The sequence below is a fragment of the Peromyscus leucopus genome, chromosome 4 (assembly GCF_004664715.2).
Source record: "Peromyscus leucopus breed LL Stock chromosome 4, UCI_PerLeu_2.1, whole genome shotgun sequence".
Lineage (NCBI taxonomy): Eukaryota > Metazoa > Chordata > Mammalia > Rodentia > Cricetidae > Peromyscus > Peromyscus leucopus.
In genome coordinates, this window is record NC_051066.1 from 122617822 (window position 1) to 122645381 (window position 27560).

At 40.3% G+C, this 27560-nt stretch overlaps 1 protein-coding gene across 2 annotated transcripts in view; it reads right to left on the minus strand.

The window, feature by feature from the left end:
* The window catches only part of Ralgapa2 (Ral GTPase activating protein catalytic subunit alpha 2), a 273441-nt gene that overhangs the window by 113442 nt on the left and 132439 nt on the right, over positions 1-27560 (minus strand). For both annotated transcript variants that reach the window (XM_037205268.1, XM_028881854.2), the window contains 3 exons: positions 5497-5625; positions 1444-1572; positions 581-639 (listed from right to left, as the gene is read on the minus strand). In XM_037205268.1, the coding sequence (XP_037061163.1) occupies positions 581-639; positions 1444-1572; positions 5497-5625 (317 nt within the window). The remainder of the gene's footprint in view (positions 1-580; positions 640-1443; positions 1573-5496; positions 5626-27560) is intronic.

The window sequence follows — 27560 nt, forward strand, 5'->3', positions numbered from 1 at the left end:
ACCAGGACATGTGCTAATTGCCATGAGGCAGTCAGAGGCTGAAGTGGCCTTACAAGGTTGGAAGTTGAGTGAGAGGTGGATGTTCTCTCTCTCAGCATTCCTAGCTTTGGCCTGCACCTTGAGAGGAGAGGGAGGGATTTCTTATCATATAGCTGGCCTAGAAAGCCCCCTATCTTGGTCACAGACTGTAGCAGTCTTAGATGCTTGGTAGAAACACCCAAATGTTTCTACACATTGCCAAATGTCTCGAGGTACAAATCAGTTTAGAATCTCTGCCCGAAACATACAGCTTTTATGAACTGTTGCTTTACCCCTCCTTCTTTCTGAAAACATCACTTATTTCTAATCTTGCATTTTATGTAAAACACAGTATCCTCGATCTTACTCTGCATCTTACTATTTTCTCTAGTAATAATGACATTATAAGCAGCTAAGCACAGCATCTTTCTGACATAATGCGTACTATACATTTCACTGTGTGTAAGAGAAATGGAAAGGTTTTTTTTTTTAACAGTAACTGTTTAGACATAAATGTGCATCTTAAAATTCTAACATAGTTTACCTCTTGTTCATCATTTACCTTGCACATTCATTTGGTTCCTCGGTAGCATTCTTCAGTAAAATATTTATGAGGTAATGCTAAAAACACAAAATTCAGTAAATGAAAATGTGATGTCATTGTTGGTTTCCCGCATGTGCTGACCATGTCACAGGCACCCTGGAGCTAGTGAAAGGCCACGGAGTTAGGGCAGCCCTTCCTTCAGAGAGAACTTGGCTCGCCTCAGCAAGTGCCTCCCTGGGTAACTGAGCCAGCCTGCAGCACAGCATTTCTAGGGATCCAGTGGAAATCAAGCAAAGCATTTGAGACTTCCAGATAGGAAAATCTCCATTTTATTTTGATTGGATTACACACTGCACATTGAATTACAGATTATAATCAGGGTTACAGATTGATTGACTGGTGCTGGGACTTTCTGTTTGCTTCAAATGTCAGCTGAAGACAGAAAAAAAAATGCTTACTTTTATTCCCCAAGAAATAATTTGGAATTTCAGGTTATTAGTAGCATTTAATCAGGCCAGCAATGGGATTGAATATTTAGCTTACTGGAATTATTTCTTATAAATTCATTTGCTACACTAATGCAGCATAACTAAGCTAACAGAATTACTACAAATGATGATTCATTACATAATTATGATCTCTAGGAACAATAAACAGAACTAATAAAAAAAATACCAGAGGAACAGGGCTCTCAGGTCTAATTGCAATATGCTGTGAATGTGATACATTCACAGTTCACACAACTCACTTCTGAAAATGACTACTGAAGCTTTCAAAAGAAACAGCAAATGTCAGGGGAAAATAGATCAGTGCATAGGATGGAAGACGGTGATGGAACTCCAGCCGTGGATACTAACTAAGCTCAAGATTCAGCAATGTACCTTGACATCTTCAGTTCCTGGGATGACCTCACTCACTTCTGGCACTGACTGCAGCAGAGGGATCTCCCGGTAGGTATTTGGGAAGCAGACGAGGGAACCAAGGAGTGTGAGAGCTTCTGAACGGGGCACCTGCACACAAGAGGGAAACACCGAGTTTCTTTACACAGGCTGGAAGCTTGAAGAACACGTTTTTACTTTGTTCTGGTTTTGAGAGAGAATCTTTATTTTTCCTTCTAGATATGAAGCACTAAACCATTTATGGTTATTTTCCTGGTGGATGTTTAGGCACGAGAAATTTGTCTAAATGAAGAAAGAGGCAAATTTGCAGGAAAACATCTCTACATTTGATGTAAACAAGTGTTATGAAAACCGGTCTACAGACCCATTCAGAGTTAGAAAGGCAAACGGCTCTGTCCTGGCTGTTTAAAATCAGTTCAGTGTTTGTGATCTAGACAGAGCAGGGTAAATGAGAATGACCTAGCATTGTTTTTCAAGTAAAAAGCAAGGGCATTCATAAGGAGGGGAGTTGGAGAGATGGGGGAAGAGTGGTGCCAGCTGGGAATGGAGCAGTGGCATCAGGGAGAGAGTCAGAAGCACGCTTTGTTTCGTTTTTAAGTATGAGGGTTTGCAGTGACTGCTGGAACTGCTAAGGTTCGCTAAAGTCAGGCATGGTAAGTACTTTGGCTAATGATGTCCATGGTACACACCCAGTGAACACCTCCAGTCTCAATCTTATCTGACCTCAGAGGCATCTGATACAGCTCACAGCTCCCTTGCAGTATGAGCACTTTTATCACAGGGCTTCTGGGACACTTTCCAAAGAGACTGACAGTCACCCTTGCTGGAACTGCCCATTTCTTTACCACCTAACTTTGGGGTGTTGACAGTAGTTTTTGTCCTCTTCACTCATAGATCCAAACCCAACCAAAGAGCAATATAGACCCGGGCTCCCTGCTGTGAGCGGCTATACAGTATTCCATGGTATGTACATTATTATTTTTGCTCTGTTGCTAATGGATATTTGGACTGGTTCTAGTTTTGGCTGTTAAATATGGCTGCTGTGTGGAAGCACACACTTCTCTCTTTAGTTGCCTGGACAAGCAGGGATATCTCACATTCCTGATTAACTGTGATACCTAAAAACTCTGGCTGAGCAGGTATGTTTCATCCAAGCACTTCTCATCAGGTACACAGCTTTAAATCTCGCATTTACACAGGAAAGCAATTCAAAGAATCATTCTCTCCTTTATATAACTGTTATATTCATATTCTCTCTGTTTAGAACACCATTTGGGATAGCTATTGTTTCTTTATCACTGAGGTATGACAGATAAAATTATATTTAAGGCAATGGTTCTCAACCTGTGGGTCTTGGCCTTTTTGGGGGTTGCATATCAGATATTTACATTAAGATTCATACCAATAGCAAAATTATAAGTTATGAAGTAGCAATGGAACAATTTTATGGTCGAAGGAGTGGGTCACCACAACACAATGAACTGTATTAAAGGGTTGCATTAAAACATTAGGAAGGTTGAGAAACACTGATTTAAGGGGTATAACATGTATGTCTGTTTACAGTGTATTAAAAGCACACACATTGTAAAATGAAAGCTACAATTAAGCTTTATTAACCTAGCTATCATCTCAGAGAGCTGTCCTTGTTCACAGAGGAACACTCTCTTGATAAATTTCAAGTTTACAATATAGTATTTTTAACTATGATCATCATTTTGTACAAGAGGTTTCAAAAACTCACCAAAACTTTCTATACTGACCAACATCACCCCATTTACTCCCCAGCCCTTAGCAAACACCAGACTACTCTTTGTTTGTGTTCATTTGACTTTTAAGAGTTCACATGTCACAGAGATGATGCAGGACCACGTCTGGCTCATTTCCCAGGCAAAGTGGCCTCTGGAACCACTCATGTTGTCAAAGAGACAAGATTTTTTAAGGTTGAAGAATATTCTACTCTATGTGTCACATCTGTTCATCCACATATGTACACATTGGAATCTGTTACTCTAACTAGCTAACTGAGAATAATGCTGCAGTGAGCTTGAGAGGCAGCTCACCTTTCCATATGCAGATTCTACTTCCTTTGACCTTACATCTCAGTAGAATTAACAGATCACTTAATGGTTTTATTAATCTGTGGAATATTCCTTTACACTGTGTGGATATATGTTACTGTGACTGGTTTAATAAAAAAGCTAAATGGCCAGTAGCTAGGCAGGATTTTCAGGACAGAGAGAATGTTGGGAAGAAGGGCGGAGTCTGAGGGTCTTGAGCCAGATGCAGAAGAAGCAGCATGGAAAGTACATGAATGAGGTAAATGAGCCTGGAGACAGCACATAAATTAATAGAAATGAATTAAGCTATAAGAGATAGCTTTTAAAAAAAAAGCCTAAGGCATCAGCTGAGCTTTCATAATTAATAAGGAGTCTCTGGGTGGTTATTTGGGAGCCGGAAGTCCCAACGAAAAAGTCCGCCTACATTAATCTTTTAAGGTCATTCTATTTTCAACAATGGCTGTACCAATTTATATTCCCACCAAGAGTATACAAGGATTCCATTTCCTCCATATCTTCAACAACACTTATTTTCCTTTGTGATGACAGCAACTCTTAACAATGGAAATTATTATCTTCTGGTCTTATTTTGCATTTCTGATTAAAAATGTTGAATATTTTTTTATATGCCCATCAACCAATGTATTTCTGGAAGGTTACTTTAAATAGCTCACTTGGGCAAAAGATCCATGAAGACGGGGAGCTTACCATGTGTGGTGCTATTCTATAAATGGCTGTACCATGTTCTACAGAAAAACTCCTAGCAGGTAATAAAATTCTAACAACATATGATTCTCTTGCCTGTGTCTTGTAATTTTTTTTTTTCAGTGCCAACTTGAAGGGTTACCCCTTACAAGAAAGTTCTTTGGAGATGATTTCCCTCAAGCCAAAAATAAAGTGAGAAAAGTTGTCACATATTTATAAAGAAATTCAACATTTTCTTCCTCATTTTTTCCTTTTCTTATTCTTCCCTTTTGTTCTTATCTCTTTCTTTCTCTTTATTTTTTAATTTAGCCTTAGAAGAAGACACTAGGGCATAAAACACGATCACAAATTATCAAGTACTAACCACCCCTCAATTGAAAGTGAAAGATGAACCATGTATCAGACAAAATTTAGCATCCTGACTACTCATACTGACTTCATGTAAATTGCTGATAACTCCAAAATACTCATCGTCTTTACATGGTTTGAGGGTGGTGACTCACAATAGTTTGTGCATACAGCACAAGTGGAAAAAGCACTTCAAACCTAAATGGAAGTGCTGTCCCACAGTCCTGAGACACTGCCTGAACAGTGCAGGGAAAGAGGATGGGTATAACTTCCTCTTGTGGCCCCTGATGCTTCGTAAGCCCATTTGCTTCTAATTTAGTAGAAGAATTAGTAGTACAACAATTTCAGAGTTTTCCCACACATTAATATGACTATATACTCATTACCAGTAAAAAAAAAATTAGTATTCTAATATTCTAAGGAAATATTTTCGGGGATTGGGTGTATCTCAGTGGTAAAATACAAGTTTAACATACAAGAGGCCCTGGATTTGATCCCAAGGACCACAGACTTCTATTTCTTTCTCTGAGACTCACAGTAACCAAACTAAATTTAACAAAACAACAACACATTACTTTGAACATACACTTCAAATTCTCTCTTTACTGCATTTATGTCCATAATGCCATTTACAGGCAAATACTAATAAGGGTCTGTAAGACAGGCCCTGCTTTCGTGTAAATGTGCTGACATATTAGTGGGGATATGATTTCTCACACTTTGGCCTTTTGATGAAACGCCTTTCCAGTACCAGTATGTCATCTTATCCTACAATTTCACAGATCAGCTGCCAGGGTATCTACTCTGAGAGCCCAGTTTCACATTGCACTAATGAGTCAACACCTGTTAGAGTGGAGAAATCTGAGCCTTGTTAGCAATTGTGAAGTCTCCCAGGAGCTGGGATGCTGAACATTGTCATACTCACCGCCAACATGTCTGTACTGAGGACCCTGGCAGCAGCAGTGATAAAATCCCCCACCAGCATTGAGAAACCAGGCAAACCCAGGGAGAAAAAGCGGGGTGAGCAGTTTCTTATAATAGTGTTTAAGACATCCTGAAAAGGAAAATAAGAAAACGCAACTGTAATTTTAAGAACAAAATTCCAGAGTGGTTTCTTTGTGTACATGCATGACCACCATAACAGAGCAGAGCATGGTGATATGTTTTCAAACAAGAGTGCAGGGGGTGCGTAACTCCAATGGTTCCTGTACACATCTCTTGCAACAAACTGTAAGATGACTTATCCAAAACCCATCCTGTGGCATTGAGGCTCGATAAACATCTGTCCTGTATCCCACTTCACAGTGGGCTCCTCGGACAAGCTACAGGACTGCTGAGATAGACATATACATAAAACCCACAAACACCCATAATATAAAAACTGGGCTCTGTCTTCAGCTTCAACCCCCAGAAGCTAAAGTATACTATTAGTGAATCTTATAGGCAAAGAGATGGAGGTTTCAGGCACTAAGAAATAGGAGTGTGGGCAGTGCTAAGGTAATTCTCTTCTTACATGCATGAGGTACTGAGGTCAGGGAGTTGCCACAGATCTGATGTGCCCAGGAGGTGCAAACACAAATCCAACAGCAGCCATTTGCCAGAGCTCAGCATCAGGACCATCTCCCTGCCAGCTCTCCATCCTGTGTCTATAATGGACTCCTGTGGAGGGCTGGCTGCCCCCCAACCCCCAGTCCCTCACTCCCGCCTGTGCCGGATCAGATCCACCACAGGACAGTGTTCACACCATCATGGCCAGGCCCCCCTCTAAAGCCATCTGTGTGAGTGTGTGCATGTATAAGTGGGATTAGAATGAAAACTACAATCTTCTTTTACACAGATTCTAACCAGGCACATACATCAAACAAACCCACCACAATGAAAGACTTCAGTTATATGACTTGCCATCATGGAACCGATAGTTAGTGTCAATATACAAGTAAATAGCAAAACATAAGAACCTTGGCTGTCCATGTGAGTATCTGAATAAACCCTTCAAAACAGTCCTGACTTAACTATTAAATTAGAGCAAAGCATAGCCACATGCTAATTTCCAAAGTTATCTTAGGCCCTTCGTAAGATTCACTTCATTCCACAACTTGTCTTCTTAAACACAACTTATATGTGGCCACAAAACATTTTCCCAAGACATTTTTCTTAGAGTAGAACCATTTAATTCATTCATTATTTATATAAATAATACTATTTCTATGCTTCAAATGATCATAGAATACTTAATATTTTAGTGTTCACATACGATAAGCATTTAGCTTAAAACTTAAGTTTTGGCATTTCAGTTGACTTTTTCTTACACAAAAATGAACAGATAAACATGATTTACAGATAAAGGTGAGGTAGATAGATAGACAGATGACAGAGATATAAAAGGAAGGAATGGAAGAAAAAGCAGAACCAAGGTTTTTCCCCAGTTAATATTTAAGCCTGCTTTAATCATGTCCTGCGATACACTTTAGGGTCCCTATCAGCCAAGACAAACATTCTCTGAGCTGAGCAGATGGATGCTGCAGGTTAGAAAGTGTGTGGTAGACTTAGGCTCCAGGAGTGGAACAAAAGATCTACCTTTTTCATAATTAAGCCTCTGATTAATGCCCTGGGCTCCTCACCACACACCTGTAATTACTCACAGAGGTATGCATTGTGTTGGGGCCTTGTCTCAGAATATCAGGCATCAAGCTATCCGGCAGCAGATGGAAGCACATTTCTGTTGACATATGCTGCAATGAAAGGATTCGTACAAACCTGGCTAGCAAGGTAGCAGAATGCCATGCATCTGAAGATTAATAATGCAAACAGCCATGATGTTAGCTTTGTTATGTTTGCGTTAATTCCATCTGTTGAGATGAGGAGCTAAAACCCTGAAGCCTATGGGTTTTTAAAATCTTTAGCACACACTAAACTAATTCAAATGAGCCATTTTCACCACCGGAATTTAGAATTTTGGTTTAAAGATGGTTTTCTGGAATAGGTTTTTGGGACTTGGGAACTGAATCCTTTAGCAAGATAAAACTGTAATTTGTAAAACTTGCTTCATTGGTACATATGCATGAAGACCTGGGGGGGGGGACTACATTCAGAAGAAACTACAAACTTGTCACTGGTGCTAACAATGGCAGATACACATGTTGTTCAGATAAAGTCACAGGGCTCACTCAGTCCCTGGACCTGGGCCAGTGACTTCAACCGAACCTGCTTCTCTGGGCAAAGAGAGGGGAAGAGAGGAGCAGTAACAGATGGCAAGCCTACCCTACTTGCCACCCACGGAAGACGGAGCCTGTGGGGACAGTGTGCCTCTGCTGTAGTCACCAAAGACAGCACTGGGGCAGGTTAAAGCAGGGGTTAAAGAGGGGGCCGTAGGACCAGTCAGCCAAATTACCGCCACATGCTGGCTTACTTTGCTTATCTACACTGAAATGGAGCAGTCCAAAGGGTCTATCTTTGAGATAACACTTTCAAATTAGGAATAGCCACATGGTACTTAGGAGTGCATCTGCCATCCATGTTCCCAACAGAGGGCCATCCACGACGAGCTCCATTCATTTCTAATTCATAGAAAAATCATTCTTTCACCCCACTTCTCCACCTCGAGGTATTAAGATCAATCTTTGGAAATATAAAACAAAATCCTCCAGCTTCGGATAGTTTATTCTCAGTCTACAGGGCTTTATATATGAACAAGACAGAATGGCAGTCACCACACCCCCATCACTGGAGGAACAGCTCTTACGCCCTTTGTACTACCCTCCCTCTAAAGCATGATTTGTCTAATAGGCGTTTCCAATAGGTGTTTCACTTTTTTGAAACTTAAAATTATACTGAAAAATGATTACTTTCTGTCAGAAACAGGATATACCCTTAAAACCAATATAATATTAGCAAGCAAATGATGCCAAATTCCTTGCTAAAAACATCACTAGCTGCCAGAAGCTCTTAGTTTGTGACAGGCACCACTCTTTGAAAACAGTGGTTTGCAATGCCATGGGGCCCACAGCAGTCCACAACGGCCCACAACCTCCACCTAGCCTGAGACTGTCATAAGGACAGACTGTGAAGGGGGAAGGGGCTGTTATTCTCACCGTGTGATTCCTTCTCTCAAGGCTGTGTACACTATAACCACTGCTGGGAAATTTTCCTGTGTTCAAACTCTCCCCATGAAGAACCCTAGAAGTAGGGCCACAAGACCTGAGTTAGAGACTGTGGGCTGTCTCTGAAATAGCATGTTTCTGTCTTCCCTAAGAGGGGACGATCCCTCCTTCATTAGCAGTAGGCCGAGGGAGGCAGACAGGAATAGATGCTTTATGGAGGCTTTCAACGGCCATGCAGAAGTACACAGTGTTGTCAGCAAACAGTGGTTTTCAAAAAGGAAGGATTTTTACTTCATTGAACTTACTTCATAGGTTTAGTCTGTACAATTTGCTGAATGAATGTTTAATGATTTATAGAGGAAGGGTATCTTAAACATTTCAGCGATAACACAGATAAGTCTCTTTGATCATACATTACCCTAGAAATTAAAAACTCCAGCAATTGGTTCCCTAAAACAACTTCTTTAACAAGCATTAGAGATTGTGTATATAATGTGGGGGTAAAAAACGAAAGCAAAATCAGGAACAAGATCTTTAGGTTTTTCTAAGCTTCATCCTTTTAGGAATTCTAGAACATACCTCAAACAAGTGAGCCTGGTAGCAAGAATTGGTTTCTTCTGTACATTCTAAACAGACTAAACAAGATGTCAAACTAAACAGGCTTCGTGGTAAATGGAGTCTGGAACAGGACTCAGGATTGTTCTTAAGCTGACTAGGACGGAGCAGACAAACTGTTTTTGCTGGAAAGACATCACCCTGTGACTGTGGCCACACGGTGAGCAGGACACACAGTGGCATTTTCTCCTGTTTAAGTGATAGGTCCACATGTGAGCTCCATGTTGAGCTCTTTCGAAAGCTAGACTGTAAGACGATAATTGCGGCTTTGCAGCTTATCACAAGGTTCAGGCTTATGAGAAAGCGACTGGTGAGAACATCTGTCTCTTATCACTGATCTTGCAAAAAATCAGGTAATTCAAATAGAGGCGTGTTGTTTCCTCTCCTCCAAAGCACAGTTCTATAAACACAAACTACATCCAGCCCCTCAAATGAATCGCTTTAATTGAATGCTATGTACACAGTAACTGGAAAAACTATAAGTGATAAGGAAAACATATGGTGACGGCAGCACAAATTGGCTTACTCCTTCTGCACAGGGCTGCTTCTTTAGTTCTCTTATAATTGACCTTTAGAACGATAAATGTGTAAAATAATTTTGTTTATTACAGCGCTAAACCTTCCAACAATTACACAAAATGAAAATTTAAAAGGAAGGATTCCTTCTGGAAGCATTTCCATTGTTTACATAATTGCACAGCTATAATTTAGTGCTCGTGTTGTTATGGAAAATAAAAAAGGGCCATTACTAGACATTTCAATTCAAAATATTGCACAGTAGTGTCAAAAATGGGGGCAAATGTTCACTTTAGCACAGTTTAAAATGGATTAACCCTGTGTGTCTAAAGTCTCGGCACAGCACTCAGTGAAACACAAATGTGCAGAAGTTGCCATCCTTCCTGCATTGGCGAGGCCGTGGCTGTGCTTTCACACCAATCACACGTATATTTTTCACTTAATATTTGCTCATGACCTAGCAGATGATGGCTGTAACACAATAGCCAGCCATCTGTCTCCCAGCCTTTCTTTGGAGGACTTGTGACCGCTTCTCCAGAGCAAACAGATCTGGTTATCCCACCTACAGTCACTTAGGCCCTCTGCGAGGCTGAGCAGTCATCAAGAAATAAAATCTGGGTGTGCAAAACCATTTAGCTCCTCATTTGACTTTTCCCTTTAAGAAATGCTACACAGTAAAAATGATTTCAGTGCTACTTTCCAGGGCACCTATCTTTTTCTAGTGTAGACCACAAGAACCTTTTATTTGGTACCATGGGAACGCTTGGGATTTGTGTATCCCAGAAACCTGGGTAACTAAAAAGACACGACTTATTCCACACTTGGAAATAATACAGAAATACTTTTCACATTAAGTGTGGACATAATTTAAATTAACAACCGCCACAATCACAACCTTTTAGTCCCTTCAGGACACATTTGCAAATGTCAGCTATTGCTGGACGGAGCTATCCTAATAGATCAGGAGCCTTTGAATTCTAGACCTGTCCCTCGCTTCTCTGCTAGTGGCTCTTTGCTCCCTCAGCTTTGAGTATAAGAACATCGTTTTAGAGACCATAAGCTGCTATCTGACCTCTGGTGACAAAAATAAAACCTTGGTCATTATGCACCTCCCATTCCACAACACCCCATCAAAGCAGAGCAGAACAAGGTACCAGTTTGAACCTGCAAACTACTCTCTAGATCTGAGCCAAGTGATGAGTGGTATACGCCACACGTTTTCTGTGTTTTCCATTGCCAAGTGGGATGCAATAGATTTGGAGAAAAGCAGGTTTTCAAAATGTGACTTCTGTGACTATTACTAAAGCCCAGAGAAAACGGACAGACTAGAGTAACTGGGCTCAGTGGCTTGAGACTCAAACACGTCTTGAGCTCTGTGCCCTGCAGAATGCTGTGACAGAGTTTCCAGGACAGTGGCATGCACAGCAAAAGGGAAGTGGGTGTGGGAAGACACTTCTGAAGGCACAGAACTTCTCTGCCAGTTGCACAGTAATGATTGGGCAGGGGGCACAAGGCAGCCTGTAAGGCCAAAGGAGGCATCTCAAAACTTGTTTATAGCTGCTTTCCAACTAACCCCGCATCTGCCAAGGAAAGCTCTCCTGCCTTGGAAAAGCAAGACCAGCAGCTCTGAAACACGGTATATAATTTTATTTTATAGTGGAGTTGGAGAGTCACCAGCCCTGTCTCAAAATGTCTTCTTTTTTCTATCTGTAACTTTATTAAATACTTCATAGGTAATAAAATCCATCCTATAATGTGTACAAAATAGCTTTTAGTGTAGTCCCAGAACTGAGCAAACATCACCACCATCTAACTTGAGAACATTTTCATCACTCCCAAATCAAACCCAACGTCCATTAGCAGCCACTCCCCGCTTCCCTCTACCCACGTACCTGGCAACCACTAATCTGCCGTCTGCCTGTGGATTTGCTAGCCCTGGGCATTTCAGAATATGGAATATTAGAGTGTGTAGCATTTATATCTGGCTTCTGCCACTTCACATGTTTTCAAGGTTTACCCTGTTTTATTTTTCGTTTGTTTTTGAGATAGTGTCCACGTAGCCCAGGCTGACTTCAAATTTACTATGTGCTTGATGCTGGCCTTAAACTGCTGATATTCCTCTGCCTGTATCTCAGAATTGCTGGGATTATAAGCATAGGCTAACATGTCTGTCATGACTTTTTATAAAAACAACTAAATAATATTCTATTATGTCGACAGTCTTCATTTTCTCTTTTATTTTTGAGACTGGGTCTCATGTAGCAAAGGTTCCAGTAATCCTCCTGCCTCAGCCTTCTGAAGGCTAGAATTTCAAGTGTGAGCACCACACCTGCCATGCTTAGTGTGTCATTAGTTGGTGGGCCTGTGCACTGCTTCTCCCTTGGTGCCTGCCAACAGTACTGCTATAACTATGTGTGGACTCTCCGAGGCCAGTTTCGTATGGAGTTAGCTCAGAGTGGAACGGCCACTTCTGTGAACTGTGTGTTTACATTCTGAGGGGCTGTTTGTTTCCTACAGCAGCTCTTCCACTTTATATTCTCACCAGAAAAGTTCAAGGATTCTTCCGTTCTTGTTACAATTCTTTTCCCTTTTAAGGAAATTACCTTAACAGCCACCTTAGTGAATATGAAGTGGGACCTTGTAGTTTTGATTTACATTTCTCTGGGACTGATTGTGTTGAACATAATTTCCTGTGTCTGTGGGCCATGTTGATGTCTTCTTTGGAGAGATTTTAGTTTATTTAAATCCTTCATTCTTTTATATTTGGGCCGTTGATTTGCTGTTGAATTGCAGTGCTTCCTCCTACATTCTGGCAGGAGACCTTTACTGGGCATGGGATTTATAAATATATTTTTTAAACCATTTTGTGAGTCATCTTTTCACTTGTGTGGTATGTCCTTTGATGCATGAAGATTTTAATTTTGGTAAAGGACAGCTTATATTCTCCCCTTTTCTCTTGTTGCTTGTCATTGCTAAGCCTTTAGTGTCAATTCCAAGATAGTCACAATTTCCTGTTTTACTTTCCACTAAAAACATTATAGCTTTAGCTCTGACACATCATTTAGACCATTGATTCACTATGAGTCAAATTTTGTATATGGTGTGAGGTTGAGATGGAGGCTAATTTCATTGTGTATATGTGGGGGGATATTGCGGTATATCATATATATATACATATACATACATATACATATACATATATGCATGGGTATGTGTGCCCATGTACATGCATAGAGACCAGAAGAGATATTAGGTGGCCTGTTCTACACTCTCTATTTTACTGTTCTGAGACAAGGTCTTTCACACTGATTGCAAGATAGTCCCAAAAATCCTCTTGTCTCTGCCTCCAACAGCACTGGGGTTATAGTCAAGTGTGGCACTGCCCAGCTTTTCACATGGGTACTGGAGTCTGAACTCAGGTCCTCATGCTCATATAGCAAGTACTCTTACCCCATGAGCCATCTATCAAGGACCTCATTTTATCCCTTTCTATGAAGATGTCCAGTTGTACCAGCATCACGAGAAGAAATTACTTCTTCCTCACTGTATTATTTTTGCACCCACATCAAAAATTAATCAACCATAGACACATGTGTTTCTTTCCATACTTTTAATTCTATTTTATTGCTCTATAGGTCTAACCACTTACTAATACTATACTGTTTTAGTAAGTTTTGAAATCAGAAGCTATGAGTTCATATTATTCTTTTAAAAGTATAATTTTGTCTACTCAGAACTCCTTGCAATTCCATGGGAATTTTGGGATCAGCTTTTATACTTATGCAAAAGAAGTTACTGGGATAATAAGGACTGTGTTTAATCTGCACATCAGTTTTGAAAGTATTGTTGATATTGTCTTTAGAGCTAGAAATACGGGACATTTTCCATGTTTATATAGGTTTTAATTTTTGATAGTAGCATACACAGATTGTTATGTTCATATATTATACTTGCTTAGATATGTTTATCTCTGAATTTTCATCTTTTAAAACCACTATAAATGGAGTCATAATTTTATTAATTTCATTTTCAAATTTTCCATCACTGATATTTAGAAATATAATATAGTAGGTTCTTATATATTAACCCTGTATCTTGCAAACTAACAAAATTAACTTATTAGGTCTAATAACTTATGTATATTCTATGCATATACATAGAATAATGTACATAATATGCACGTATATAAGAATATACATTATATATGTGTATATTTTCTTAATTACCTGTTCTAAGCAGTTAGAAGACTGCAGGGGTTGGGAGGTAAATTTTGGCTACCACCTTGACTGGATTAAGAGGCAACAGAACATTAATGAAGCACACCTTCAGGAGCACCTGGGAGGCATTTCCAGTGAGAGAAGCTTGTTTCCCCAACTGAAGAAAAGGTGGGGAAGGATAAAGTGAGCTTCCTATTCAACCACAGACCATGCTGTTTCTGCCACCATGCCTTCCTAGCCACTGGGGACTGTATTTCTCTGAACTGTGAGCCAAAATAAATTCTTCCTCATTTACATGTTTGGTCACAGTAAGGAGAAAAGTAACTAATAGGACACTTGGGAATAGAGGTGAGGAAAACCCACACCCTTGATTTGCTCTTCATCATTAGAGGAATGTAGTAGTTTAAAAGGGTAATATGTTATTTCTTTGGTGGGAAGACAGCCAGATACTATGATGTGACATCTAAACCCAGACAAACCTGCATTCAAGTTTTGGGGAGTGGCAAATTAGTGCTTTTCACAAGAATGTGTACACAGTACTGTGAGATCAGTTTACCTTTTACCATTTGACCCAATTAATTTCCTTAGCCCTAGTTCTCAGACACATGAACCAAACATAAAATCACTTAATCCTGACCAATAGAACTTCATGCTAACTGCTCAAGGCTCATGAGGTTACTGCTGTCTTTCATGTGTACTTCCTTCAATGCGCAGGTCATACCCCACTAGGAGACTGACAGGAAGATGACAAACCCGTTAGAAAATTCTAACATCTTTTAATTCCTTATAATGAAAGCTATTGAGGGTCATAGAAAGAAGTGACTTATGAGATGCATAAATAGGGCCTTGAAGATACTGGCCTACCAATATCTCAGTCATCACCCCATAAGCCTCAAATCCACAACACTGCAGTTTGTATAACAGGCTGGTTTAATGAGGTTGATGGAGATGCAAAAGAGCAGTTATTAACTCCTCAAACACGACCTCCATAAATGAGGGCTGCAACAAGCTGTTGCCAACAAATGATGGCCGTGGGAGGGGCTTGGCTATAGCATTCTCTAAACACTGGACACGGAGACAGTCCACCGAAAGAACACTAGACCTGATGGTCAAAGCTGAGGGATAGGCAGGTAGACACTGCCAAGGAAATTCCTAGGGCCCAGAAAGCAGGGTAGGAGGTTGAAAGACACTTGTTCTTTGGGAGGTATCCAACTGCTTGTTTCAGTAAAGTCTTTGTTCCCCTTTGGCTGACTCCTGTGCAGCCTTTTATAATGTTCTTCAGAGGAGGTAAAAGCAAAGGGTCACATGATCACCATCACAGATGACAGGATGGTTAAAAATGTATTTTGATAAACAAAAAATGCATTTTGTGCATTATCATGTAAGCAATAACAGCATTAAGATAAAATAATGATGAGCTTGGTGGTGCATGTCTTTAATCTCAGCACTCAAAGGCAGAGGTGGGTGGATTTCTATGAGTTCAAGGCCAGCCTGGTCTACATAGTGAGTTCCAGATTAGCCAAAAAATACACAGTGAGACCCTATCTCAAAAAACAAACTAAATGGGGCTAGAGAGATGGCTCAGTGGTAAAGAGCACTGACTGCTCCTTGAGAGGACATGGGTTCAATTCCCAGCTCACACATGGCAGCTCACACCAATTTGTAATTACAGTTCCAGGGGATCCAACAGCCTCACACAGACATACGTGTAGGAAAACAACAATGCACATAAAATCAAAATAAAGAAATCATTAAAAAAAACTAACAAAGGAAAAGAATTGCCAAAATAAGAAAAATAAGCTGTATAATTAATACAGGTCCTAACAAGACAGGCAACTAGACTATTTACAGGTTGACTGTTCACCCTGTCACAGAAATGCCTCAGTTTCTATCCTTAGAATGTTAAAAAGAATTAGTGGGTGATGCACACCTTTAATCCCAGCACTATGTAAGTTCAAGGTTAGCCTGATCTACACTGCAAGTTCCAGGACAGCTAGGACTATACAGAAAGGCCCTTGCCTCAAAACAATAACAACAACAAAAGAAATTATTGGATGAAATCACAGCCTTCACACAGTTAGGTTCTGCCTATTGTCAGTAGGCACAAGGATGCAGTTAAGATTTAATGTGTATTGCCAAAGGTAGACGCTGAGTAAAGTAACCATTGCATCCTAATGCTGAAGTCCAAACTGGACCCAGCTGCACACCTGCATTACACTAGAGTGGAGGAAAATCAGTTGGGAAAGAGCATTCCTACTGAATTTAAGCAATAAGGTATTTCATTTATTCCTCTGCAACCATGAAAACTTGGAAAAGAAAAAAAAATCTAGGAGATCTACATTCAATCGTTTCACTTCACAGAAACAGAGATCAATCAAGGTCAGCAGCTACTAGTGGCAAGGTTTAGACATAACCAAAAGCATGCTCCCCTTTCAATGTTAATTCAGGGTCAATGGGGCACCATTTGAAATGTGTCCATAGAACAGAGCACAGGGCCATTCCAAGGACCCGATTTAGCTCTACAATATGAATTGTGCTTTCACCTCATCTGTTTTCCATAATCAACATTTAAAGATGCACACAGGAGTTAGAGAGGAGGCTTAGTAAGTGGAGTGCTTATCCTGCAAGTTTGAAGACGTGAGTTTGGATCCCCAGAGCCCATAAAAAACAGGCTGTGGCAGCACAAGTTTCTAACTCCACAGTTTCTACTGTGAGATGGGAGACAAAGACAGGAGCCTTCCTAGAAACTCACAGGCCAGCTAACCAGGTGTTAACATGCAGCAGCAGACAACAAAGAGACCCTGTCTCAAACAAGGTAGAAAGAGAGGGCCCACATCCAATCTGATCTCCACACCCATACCATGACACCTGAGCACCTGTGAGAGCATGCATGAACACACACACACACACACACACACACACACACACACACACACACACACACACACACACACAGTAAATCCTGTAGTTTAAGCCTCCTCCTCTCCAGGAAGGATTATCATTGCAAACTGTCTCATCAAATACTATCTTCAGAAGAAAACCAGGTCTCCCACAAACACCTTTTTCTTAGGATACCGCTGGAGAGAAATTGTGTTGGGTATGCATACTGGTGTGAGGGAGAGCACCAGAGGCACTCTATGGGGAGAAGCCAAGGCATTTAGCAGGACCCCAACAGGAATGTGAGGTTCCCACCTTTCTTCTCAGAATGAGCATGAGAACACGCAGCAGCTGTGACAGTGGTGCGTCTTCACTGTGGCCCAGTTCTGCTCCAAGGCTCTAAGCTGATACCATCAAGGGCTGGTTGTCCTGTCTGAACATGCTTCCTTCTCACACTGAAATCAGGAAACAGGCTCTCAGGGTTAGAAGAACGTTAACTTGCCTCATGGCACTGAGTTTTGCTGGACTGTTTCCTGGACTACACTATAAAGATAAAGTATTTCTGCTAAAGCTTTCCCTGACTTCTAGTGTGTTCTCAAATAAGAAAAGAAATAAATTTTATAACATGGTTGCTATTCTGTTTTAGTCTAAAAGAACACACAATGTATGCTGTCTAGTTTTCTTATAAATAAACTATCACCAAAATAAATAAGTAAATAAGTTATCTCAGCTGCACAGAGAAGCAAAATTGAAGCCCTCAATATTTTTGTTCTCTTAAACAAAACAAAACAAAAGTGAACCCATGGTCCTTTGGTTACAGCCCACAGACTACTCTATGGATGTGCCTGAGGCATAGAGAACTATGCAGAAGATTCTCAGGCAAATTTCTGCTTGTACAAGAGAATGATCACCTGTTTTTGTTTTTGCCTTTTGCAATTTAATTTGTGTTAGTAAAAAGAGCTCACAAGAATGGGTGGATTATGCCGGGTGGCGGTCGTGCACACCTTTAGTCCCAGCACTCGGGAGGTAGAGCCAGGACAGGCACCAAAACTACATGGAGAAACCCTGTCTTGAAAAACCAAAAAAACAAAACAAAAAAAAGAATGGTTGGATTTTGGGAGAAAAATGCTTTACAGAGGGCTGGAATGATCTAGAGGAGGTAAGAGAGCTTGCTGTTCCTGCAGAGGACTGAATGTGGCTTCCAGCACCCATGTCACACAGCACACAGATTATAATTGCTCCAGAAGATCTGATGTATGCTTCTGACCTCTGCAGGCACCTGCACCCCTCTCTCTCTCTCTCTCTCTCTCTCTCTCTCTCTCTCTCTCTCTCTCTCACACACACACACACACACACACACACACACACACACACAGAGGGTTCTGGAATATAGTTTAAGATTATCACATTTGTTTATGCTCTGGGATATTTGTTTAATGATGCAAAGATGTGTTGCATTCCTTTATGTTGCATTTGTTTAACTCTGTGAAGCTGTGCTACTTTGTCTGTCTAAAACACCTGATGGTCTAATAAGGTGCTGAATGGCCAATAACTAGGCGAGAGAGGGACAGGCAGGGCTGCCAGGAAGAGAGAATAAATAGGAGAAGAACGAGAAAGGGAGGAGTGAGAAAAGGAGGAGAAGAGGACTCCAGGGGCTAGCCACCCAGCCACCCAGCCAGCCATGGAGTAAGAAGGAAAGAAAGATATATAGAATAAATTAAGGTAAAAAGCCCAGAGACAAAATGTAGAAGAGAAACAGGATAATTTGTTAGAAAAGTCGACAAGAAACAAGCCAAGCTAAGGCTGGGCATTTATAAGTAAGAATAAGTCTGTGTATTTATTTGGGAACTGAGTGGCAGGCCCCAGAAGAGTAAAAACAAACAAACAAAAACAACCAACTACAACACAAAAAGTAGAAATAAGTCCTTTTAGAAAAGAGATGCCTAATGAAGCCAACTCTGTCATCTTGTTTCTGTGGAAACCTCAAGTCAGATTCACTAACAAACCAACCATCCCACATACTTGAACTTTCATTTGAGGACTGAAAACCCTTTCCATCAAGGGTCCAGTATAGATCCTAGAAGAAACATCAGCTAACCCAGCAAGCAGTTTTTTACTTCAAATTCCAAGAATGCCTGGTTGACATTTTTGTTTTTAAATTTACAGACAATGAATTTCATTTTGGGAATTTAAAAAGTGCTTTTATACTTTCTTTTTTCTTTAAATAAAGTTATTTTAGGGCAAATATTGGAGGGAATAAGGAAGTAGGTGGGGGAGTGCTTTGAAGATAAGATTTCAGTGAAAGATAACACTAACGTGTTCCCTGACCCTGAAAGATACTCTACCTTCTTATGATCAGCAATTTCACCAATTGTAAAATGGAAATTAAAATAGATCACATCCCATAATGCTTTGACAAAGGTAAACGACACAGTGTCTGGAGTATTCTGACATTTCAAAGCATCAAACATTATTGTCTGTTACTAAAATATAGATTTACATGTGTGATCTCTTTAAAATATTGTTTCTATTTTATTGATTTCAGCTCTGAGTTTGATTATTTCTTACTGTCTATTCCTTTTGGGTGTGATTTCTTCTTTTGTTCTAGAGCTTTCAGGTGTGCTGTTAATGGATAATTTTCTTGATACATACCAACTACCAAAGTTATATCAAGACCAGAAAAACAATTTAAACAAGCCTATAACCCCTAGTGAAATAGAGGCAGTAACGAAAAGTCTACTAATCAAAAAAGCCCAGGGCCAGATGGTTTTAGCATACTATTCTACCAGACTTTCAAACAAATTAATGCCAATACTTCTCAAAGTATTCCACAAAATAAAAACAGAATGAACAATGCCCAGTAAATTTTGAAGCTACTGTTCCTCTGATACCTGAACTACATAAAGATTTAACAAAGAAAGAGAATTACAGACCATTTTCCTTATGAATATAGATGCAAAAATTCTCAATAAAATACTTGCAAACAGAATCCAAGAACAAATAAAAAAATCATTCACCATAAGCAAGTAGGCTTCATCCCAGAGATGCAGGGATGGTTCAATATATGTAAGTAGATAAATGTAATTCACCATACCAACAAACTGAAAGGAAAAAAAAGCCACATGATCACTTCATTAGATGCAGAAGTTTTTGACAAAAGTCTTGAAGAGACTAGAGATATAAGGGACATACCTCAACAAGGCAGTTTACACCAATTCCAAAGCCAACATCAACTTAAATTTAGAGATACTCACAGCAATTGCACTAAAATCAGGAATAAGACAAGGTTGTTTATTCTCTATATACCCACTCCATATGGTACTTGAAGTCTTAGCTTGAGCAATAAGATTAAGGGGATACAAATTGGAAAGGAAGAAGTCAAAGTAGCATTATTTGCAGATGATATGATAGTACACGTAAGTGACCATAAAAATTCCACCAGAGAACTCCTACAGCTGATAAACACCTTTAGCAAAGTAGCTGGATACAAAATTAATTAGCAAAAATCTGTAGCTACACTATATACACAAGACAAATGGACTGAGAAAGCAATTAGGAAAACAACACCTTTCACAATAGCCTCAAATAACAAAAAATCTTGGAGTAACTCTAGCCAATAAAGTGAAAGACTTGTATGATAAAAACTTTGAGACAGTGAAGAAAGAAACTGAAGAAGATATTAGTAGTTGCAGAGATCTCCCATCATGTTCATGGATCAGTAGGATTAATATAATAAAAATGGCCATCCTACCAAAGGCAATCTACAGATTCAATGTAATCACCATTGCTGTGGGATGTCTTTCTGTATGCTGTGAATATATGTTGCTCTGATTGGTTGGTAAATAAAGCTGCATTGGCCTAATGGCAAAGCAGCTTAGAGGCATGTGGGAAATCCAAGCAGATATACGGGAAAAAGAAAGGGGAGAAGAGATGCCAGCTGCCGCTCAAGGAGCAGCAAGATGCCAGCAGACCAGTAATGCCATGGCCACATGGCAACTTATAGATTAATAGAAATGGGTTAAGTTATAAAAACTAGCTAGCAAGAAGCCTGCCATAGGCCATGCAATTGGTAATTAATCTTAAGCCTCTGGATGACTATTTTATAAGCGACACAGGACTGCAGGGCCAGGCAGGACCTGAGAAAACTTAGGGCTACACCCCATCAAAATTCTAATAAAATTCTTCACAGATATTGAAAGAACAATTTTCAGTTTCATATGGAAGCACAAAATAGCTAAACACTGGATAGCTAAAACAATCCTGAATAATAAAAGAATTGCTAGAGGTATCATCATCCCTGAGTTCAACTTGTACTACAGAGCTATAGTCATAAAAAGAGCGTGGTATTGGCACAAAATGGACATGTTGATTAATGGAATTGAAGACCCAGAAATAAACCCACAGACCCAAATACTTGATTTGTGATAAAGAAGCCAAAAATACACACTGGAAAAGAGACAGCATCTTTAACAATGGTGCTGGTCAAACTGAATGTCTGCATGTAGAATGCAAATAGGTCTATATTTATCACCCTGCAAAAACTCAAGTGAATCAAAGACCTCAACATAAAACCAGAAACACTGAACCCGACAGAAGAGAAAGTAAGGTATAGCTTTGAGCACAGAAAAAAGAGTTTCTGAACAGAACACCATTAGCACACACACTAAGATCAACAATTAATAAATGGGACCTCAGGAAACTGAGAAACTTCTTCACTGTAAAGGACACCATCATTTGAACAAAGCATCAGCTTAGAGAATGGGAAAAGGTTTTTACTAACTCCACATCTGATAGAGGTCTAACATCCAAAATATATAAAGAACTCAAACAACTAGACATCAACAAACCAAATAATCCAATTAAAAAATGAAGTACAGATTAAAAAAAAAAAAGAGGAAACTCAAATGATTGGTTGAGAAATGCTTAAAGAAATGTTCAACTTCCTTAGCCATCAGGGAAATCCAAATCAAAACTACTTTGAGATCCCATTTTGCACATGTCAGAAAGGCTAAGATCAATAAAGCAAATGACAGCTCATGCTAGCAAGAATGTGGAATAAGGGGAACACTTATCCATTGCTGGTGGTAGTACAAACTTGTACAGCCACCATGGAAATCAGTGTGGCATTCCCCAGGAAGATGTGAATCGATCTACCTCAAGATCTAGTTCTACACTGTTGGGCAAATACCCAAAGGATGCTTCATCCTACCACAGAAACACCTGTTCAACCATGTTCAATACTGCTCTATTTATCATAGCAAGAAATTGGAAACAACCTAGATATTCCCCAAAAGATAAATTAATAAAGAAAATGTGGTACATTTACACAATGGAACATTACTCAGATGTTAAAAAAATGAAATTAGAAGGTAAACAGCTGGAACTAGAAAATATAGTCTGAGTGAGATAACCTAGACCCAGAAAGACAAACATAGTATGTATTTTCTTATGTAGATATTGTTAAGTCAATGACAACCAAACTACAATCTGCAGAAACACAGAGGTTAGGTATAGAGTAAGTGACTGGGGGAGACAGACAGATATCCCTAGGAAAGGGAAATAGAAGAGGTAGTTATGATAGATGAAGGGGAACTAGAATGAAAAGATCAAGTAGAGAGGAGGAGGTGAAAGGGTGATGAGGAGATAATATGGGGAGAGATAGCTATATTTAGGCACCATTTGAAGAGTAGTATGGAAACCTAATTTAGTAGGAGTTTCCTAAAATATATACATATATGAAGGTGATTTAAATGAAATTGCCAAATAATACAGGGGACAGAGCCTCAACTGTGGCCATCTCTTGTCACCAAATGAAGCTTCCAATACTGGGACTGAGTTACCTTTAATTAAGTTGTTGCCCAAAACAATCCTAGGAGGTTGCTCTCCACAAACTGGTAGCAAAGCCTCACTGCTAAGACAACACCTACACAATTCACTGAACATGGAAAAGCTGCCTACATAGAGCCTTCCACACTACATGCTAGCTCTATGGTACAAAAAGTACTCTTCATGCTACCAAAGGGGAAACATAAATACCAACTCAGTCATAAACCCTTGATCTACAATGCTGTCCTGTCTCCAAGATATGCCAGTGCAATGAGAGCACAAAGCTTGTGGGAGTAACCAATCAATATCTGATTTGACTTAAGACCTATTCCATGACACTATCTCTGACACTGCTTGGGTGACCAAGAATCAGAGACTGGATAGCCCAGAGAACTAGGATAAAACCAAATGCTACTGTTTTAAATAAAACATAGCAATAAAATGACTCCTAATGACATTCTGCTTTATTTATAGATCAATGCCTTGCTCAGTCATCATCAGAGAAGCTTTCTTCTATAGCTGATAGGAACAAATACAGAGACCCACAGACATTATGAGTATGAGAAACCTTGGAACACTCAGCCCTAAAAAAGATGTCTTCATCAAATCCCTCCCCCTTCAGGGCTCTGGGAACCCTGCACAAGAGAAGGCAGAAAGAGTGTAAGAAACTGAGAGGATTGAGGATACCAAGAAAACAAGGCCCTCTAAATCAACAGGATCCATGCACATCTGAGCTCACAGAGACTGAGGCAGCATGCACAGGGCCTGCAGAGGTCTCTTCCAGATGGGCTCCTAGAACTGAAAGGAGAAGTGGACACATACACCCATCCCTAACCCAGAAGCTATCTTGACAGTTGATTACCACTTAAAAATAAAATTTAGTTTTCTTCAATGGAGTCTCACTGGGGAAACAAACCATTCTTAAAAATAGTTGCATGCCTAGCAGTAGATGGCCAACAGAAAACGAACTCAATGGCATCACAGGACTTTTCCTTGTTTATGTTATAAATCTTACTTTATTTTTAACTTTAATTATATATATATATATATATATATATGTATACACACACACACACACACACACACACACATATATATATATATATATATATATATAATATATATATATATCCTTTTACTCTACAGGTCCTTTGTGTATATATTACAGTTTCTTTTTTTTTTTTTTTTTTTTTTTTGGTTTTTCGAGACAGGGTTTCTCTGTGTAGCTTTGAGCCTCTCCTGGAACTCACTTGGTAGCCCAGGCTGGCCTCGAACTCACAGAGATCCACCTGGCTCTGCCTCCCGAGTGCTGGGATTAAAGGCGTGCGCCACCACCGCCCGGCTATATTACAGTTTCTAGTTGAATGTTTTTATGAGATTCCTGAGGGTGAGAATGAGTGGGTCTCTGCATCTGCTTCCTGTGCCTGTCTTGAGCTCTTTACCTTCTGTCTGCCTGTTTTGTCCCACTCCAATGTGTTGGTTTTGTTTATCTTATTGTACTATATTTTGTTTTATTATTATCCCTTAGGAGCCTGTTTATTTTCTAATGACAGAGGGTGGATCCAGATGGGAGGGGAGATAGGGAGGAATTGGGAGGAGTGGACGGAGGGGAAACCATAATCAGGGTATATTATGCGAGGGGGGAGCTATTTTCAATAAAAGGAAAAGAAAAACCTACTCATACCAAGACAAACAAATATATAAAACCTAAAATAAAAGCCAAATCACCTAACAACTTCCTACATAGACATTTTAATCATTTCTTCCCCTGCTTTCAGCAATGACTTCTCAGGAAGGGACAGCTACATGTGGTTAGTGAGAGCAGGCCAGAGCTCACAGCTTCTGCATGGGAACAACAAATGTGCCATGGAGATCAAGGAAGGAACCAACTAGATGACACATGGTAGTAGGTCTTGACAGAATAACCATGCTGCGCGTGTTCAACAAACTCCAGTGTGAGAAAAAAATGATAGGTGCTTTATTGTTATGTCTCCTTACTAGAAGGTTCTCTTTTGCTCAAATGTTTCTAGCCCACAAATACCTACCAAAGAATATTTTTCCATGAGAGAACAAAAGAAAAACTGTTGTTTATTGTTTCTTTACAAAACAATGTTCTCTCTAAAATGTGTTCCAGTAAATAGCATTAATAGCTGAACAATCTGCAATCACCACACCACCACTTACTGTTATACAGTAAAAGAAATCAACAAAACAAAGAGGTTATTCCCCACAAGGAGCGCATGTTCCCACAGAAAGAAAACCTGCTGTTTAAAATGCTTTTCTTGAAACCAACATATCCTTTACAGATTCTAAGCCAGAGCCATGACTGAAAATCTTTTTTTTTTTTTTGGTTTTTCGAGACAGGGTTTCTCTGTGTAGCTTTGCACCTTTCCTGGAACTCACTCTGTAGACCAGGCTGGCCTCAAACTCACAGAGATCCGCCTGGCTCTGCCTCCCGAGTGCTGGGATTAAAGGCGTGCGCCACCACCGCCCGGCTATGACTGAAAATCTTTTAAAGCCAACAATCTTTCCCCTGCAGATGGGAGCTTACGTACCCATCTTCTCTAATATAACTTTAGTATATTGTAATACTTCTAGAAGCCATCCCTATATCATGCCTCTTTACCTAGAGAAAAACATGAATTCTCTTAAAAATCTGCAGAGTTCTAAATGAGAAAAGATGATCCTGTAGGTAAACAAACTATATCCTAAGCCTCAGGAGAACTAGCTGCAGTGAGAGAGCCAGGGACAACTGAAGGGCAATGTCTTCTGTGAAAGACCCAGAGAGAACCAGTGGGAACCATTTCACAGACTAAGTAGCAAAACAGAGCCACATAACTGCTACCTTAAGGGTACAGCCACTTATGGATGAGGCCAGGGCACAAGCCATGGCTGGATAGTCCCTTTCCCAAGGCAACCCAAGAAAACACTGGACAGTCTCATGGAGCTAGAGAGGTTTAAACACTCACACTCACTTGTCATGTTTGGATTGAAAATTGTGCTACCAAATGTCTCCAGTAGCTGGGAAGATAGCTCAGTAGGTAAGAATGCTTGCTTGCAATCATGAGGACCTGTGTTCAGCTCCCCAGCACGTACATAAAAGCCAGACGTAGTCACACAAACCTGTAATGCCAGCATTGGTTGAATGGAGCCAGGATAGGTGGCAAGATCCAGGTTCAGTGAGAGGCTCTGTCTCAAGGGAATAAGGTCTAGATGGACAGAGCAGGATACTGTGTGTGCGAGCGTGCGCATGCTCGCACACGCACTCTCTCATACTCTCTCATACACTCTCTCTCTCTCTCTCTCTCTCTCTCTCTCTCTCTCTCTCTCTCTCACACACACACACACACACACACACACACACACATGCCCCTCCATATGGCAAGTCAGAAGTCCCTACCAGTCCCAGCTCACAAAGTAAGATGACCTTATCTTTCATACAGCACTGCCTTAGCTACTTAAAAAGCAACTGTCTACAGCTCCGTGCCCGCATTCCTCCGAGCAAGCTGTCCTCTTAGGCAGTCTTCCTCTCAGGTACAGCAGCAAGGCCCTGGGTGGGGAGGGAAGTGACTTCCAGTTCTAACTTAGCACCTTCAACTTGGAAGCTTCAAGTCATAAATTTATCAGATTGTGTTCCTAGGCAAAAATCGACCTCCAGGTATCTGCATGTTCACCTGAATTAATCAGACCATGTTTCAGTTCTTAAGTTGACTTAAAAAAAGAAAATGAATTAAGAATTTAGTTAAGTTCCACTAGTAAAACTCTTGAAAAACAAACACTGGCAACTTCAGTAGAACCAATGGCAAACATTTGCCTCTCTTAATCCCTCTGGTAAATAAATGTTCACATGTTAATTTCTTGGTTGAGTTAAGGAGGCTGGTCTTATGTTTGTTTTGTGACTCTAAGTTGTGCCACTGTGTTGCCTGGCTCCCCTCTCATCCCAGTGTCATCTGCTCAGCTAGCTGCTCTTCTAGGCCAAGGATCCTCCTCTCCAGCACTGTTCCAATTCCGGGTCGGAGATTCTTCAGAGGTCCTGTGTATTATGCTTCTACATACTAGATGCCAGTGAACCTCTGCCTGTCCCAGCGGTGACAACCAAAAATGTCTTTAGATACTGCCAAATATCCCCTGGGGTCAGCCTGTCCCCAGCCCCTACCTGCAGACTCACAGTTGTAGGGTGGGAAGCTGTTAGCGCTTCACAGTAGACAGTTAAAGCCTGCTCTAAAACTGGTAACTGGACCCAGACTCTTAGGCAGTGAGGTCAGGTTGTTTTGATTACCCACTCTGCCCCCACAATGACTGGTGGATCAGGAATGGGCTGGCACAAAGGGAAGCCTCCATGTTTTCCATTTCTATCACATTTACATTTACTCTGTCTGGGAAAAGACAATGCACATTCCAAAGACTCCCTTAATGATGGCTCCAGTGATCTGATCTGTGGGAAAAGCTACAGCAGATAAAATACACTTCTAAAAAGAGGCTTCAGAGAAGGACACATGACCTATTCACAGTATTATTTAGTATGTTGGTATGTATTAGGTCATGTTGAATAGATAAAAGATTTATGGTGGAATATACATGCTTCCTATTCTTCGTTGATTGCATTTACTTAAAAGCTTCACACCCTTATGGCCAAGCAGGTAAATCGAAGGTTTTGTCAACTCTGGCCTCTCGGTGGACTAGCTCCTCTCCTGCACAGGCTCCCGGGCTGGCTATCATCTTACACACTTTAAAGCTGTGAAACCACTGCACACACGTGAAACCTCAGACCTGAAACCTCTGCCATCTGCCACCTTCTACATATTTCTACTTCCCTTACTGAGGTATAAACGGGCCTG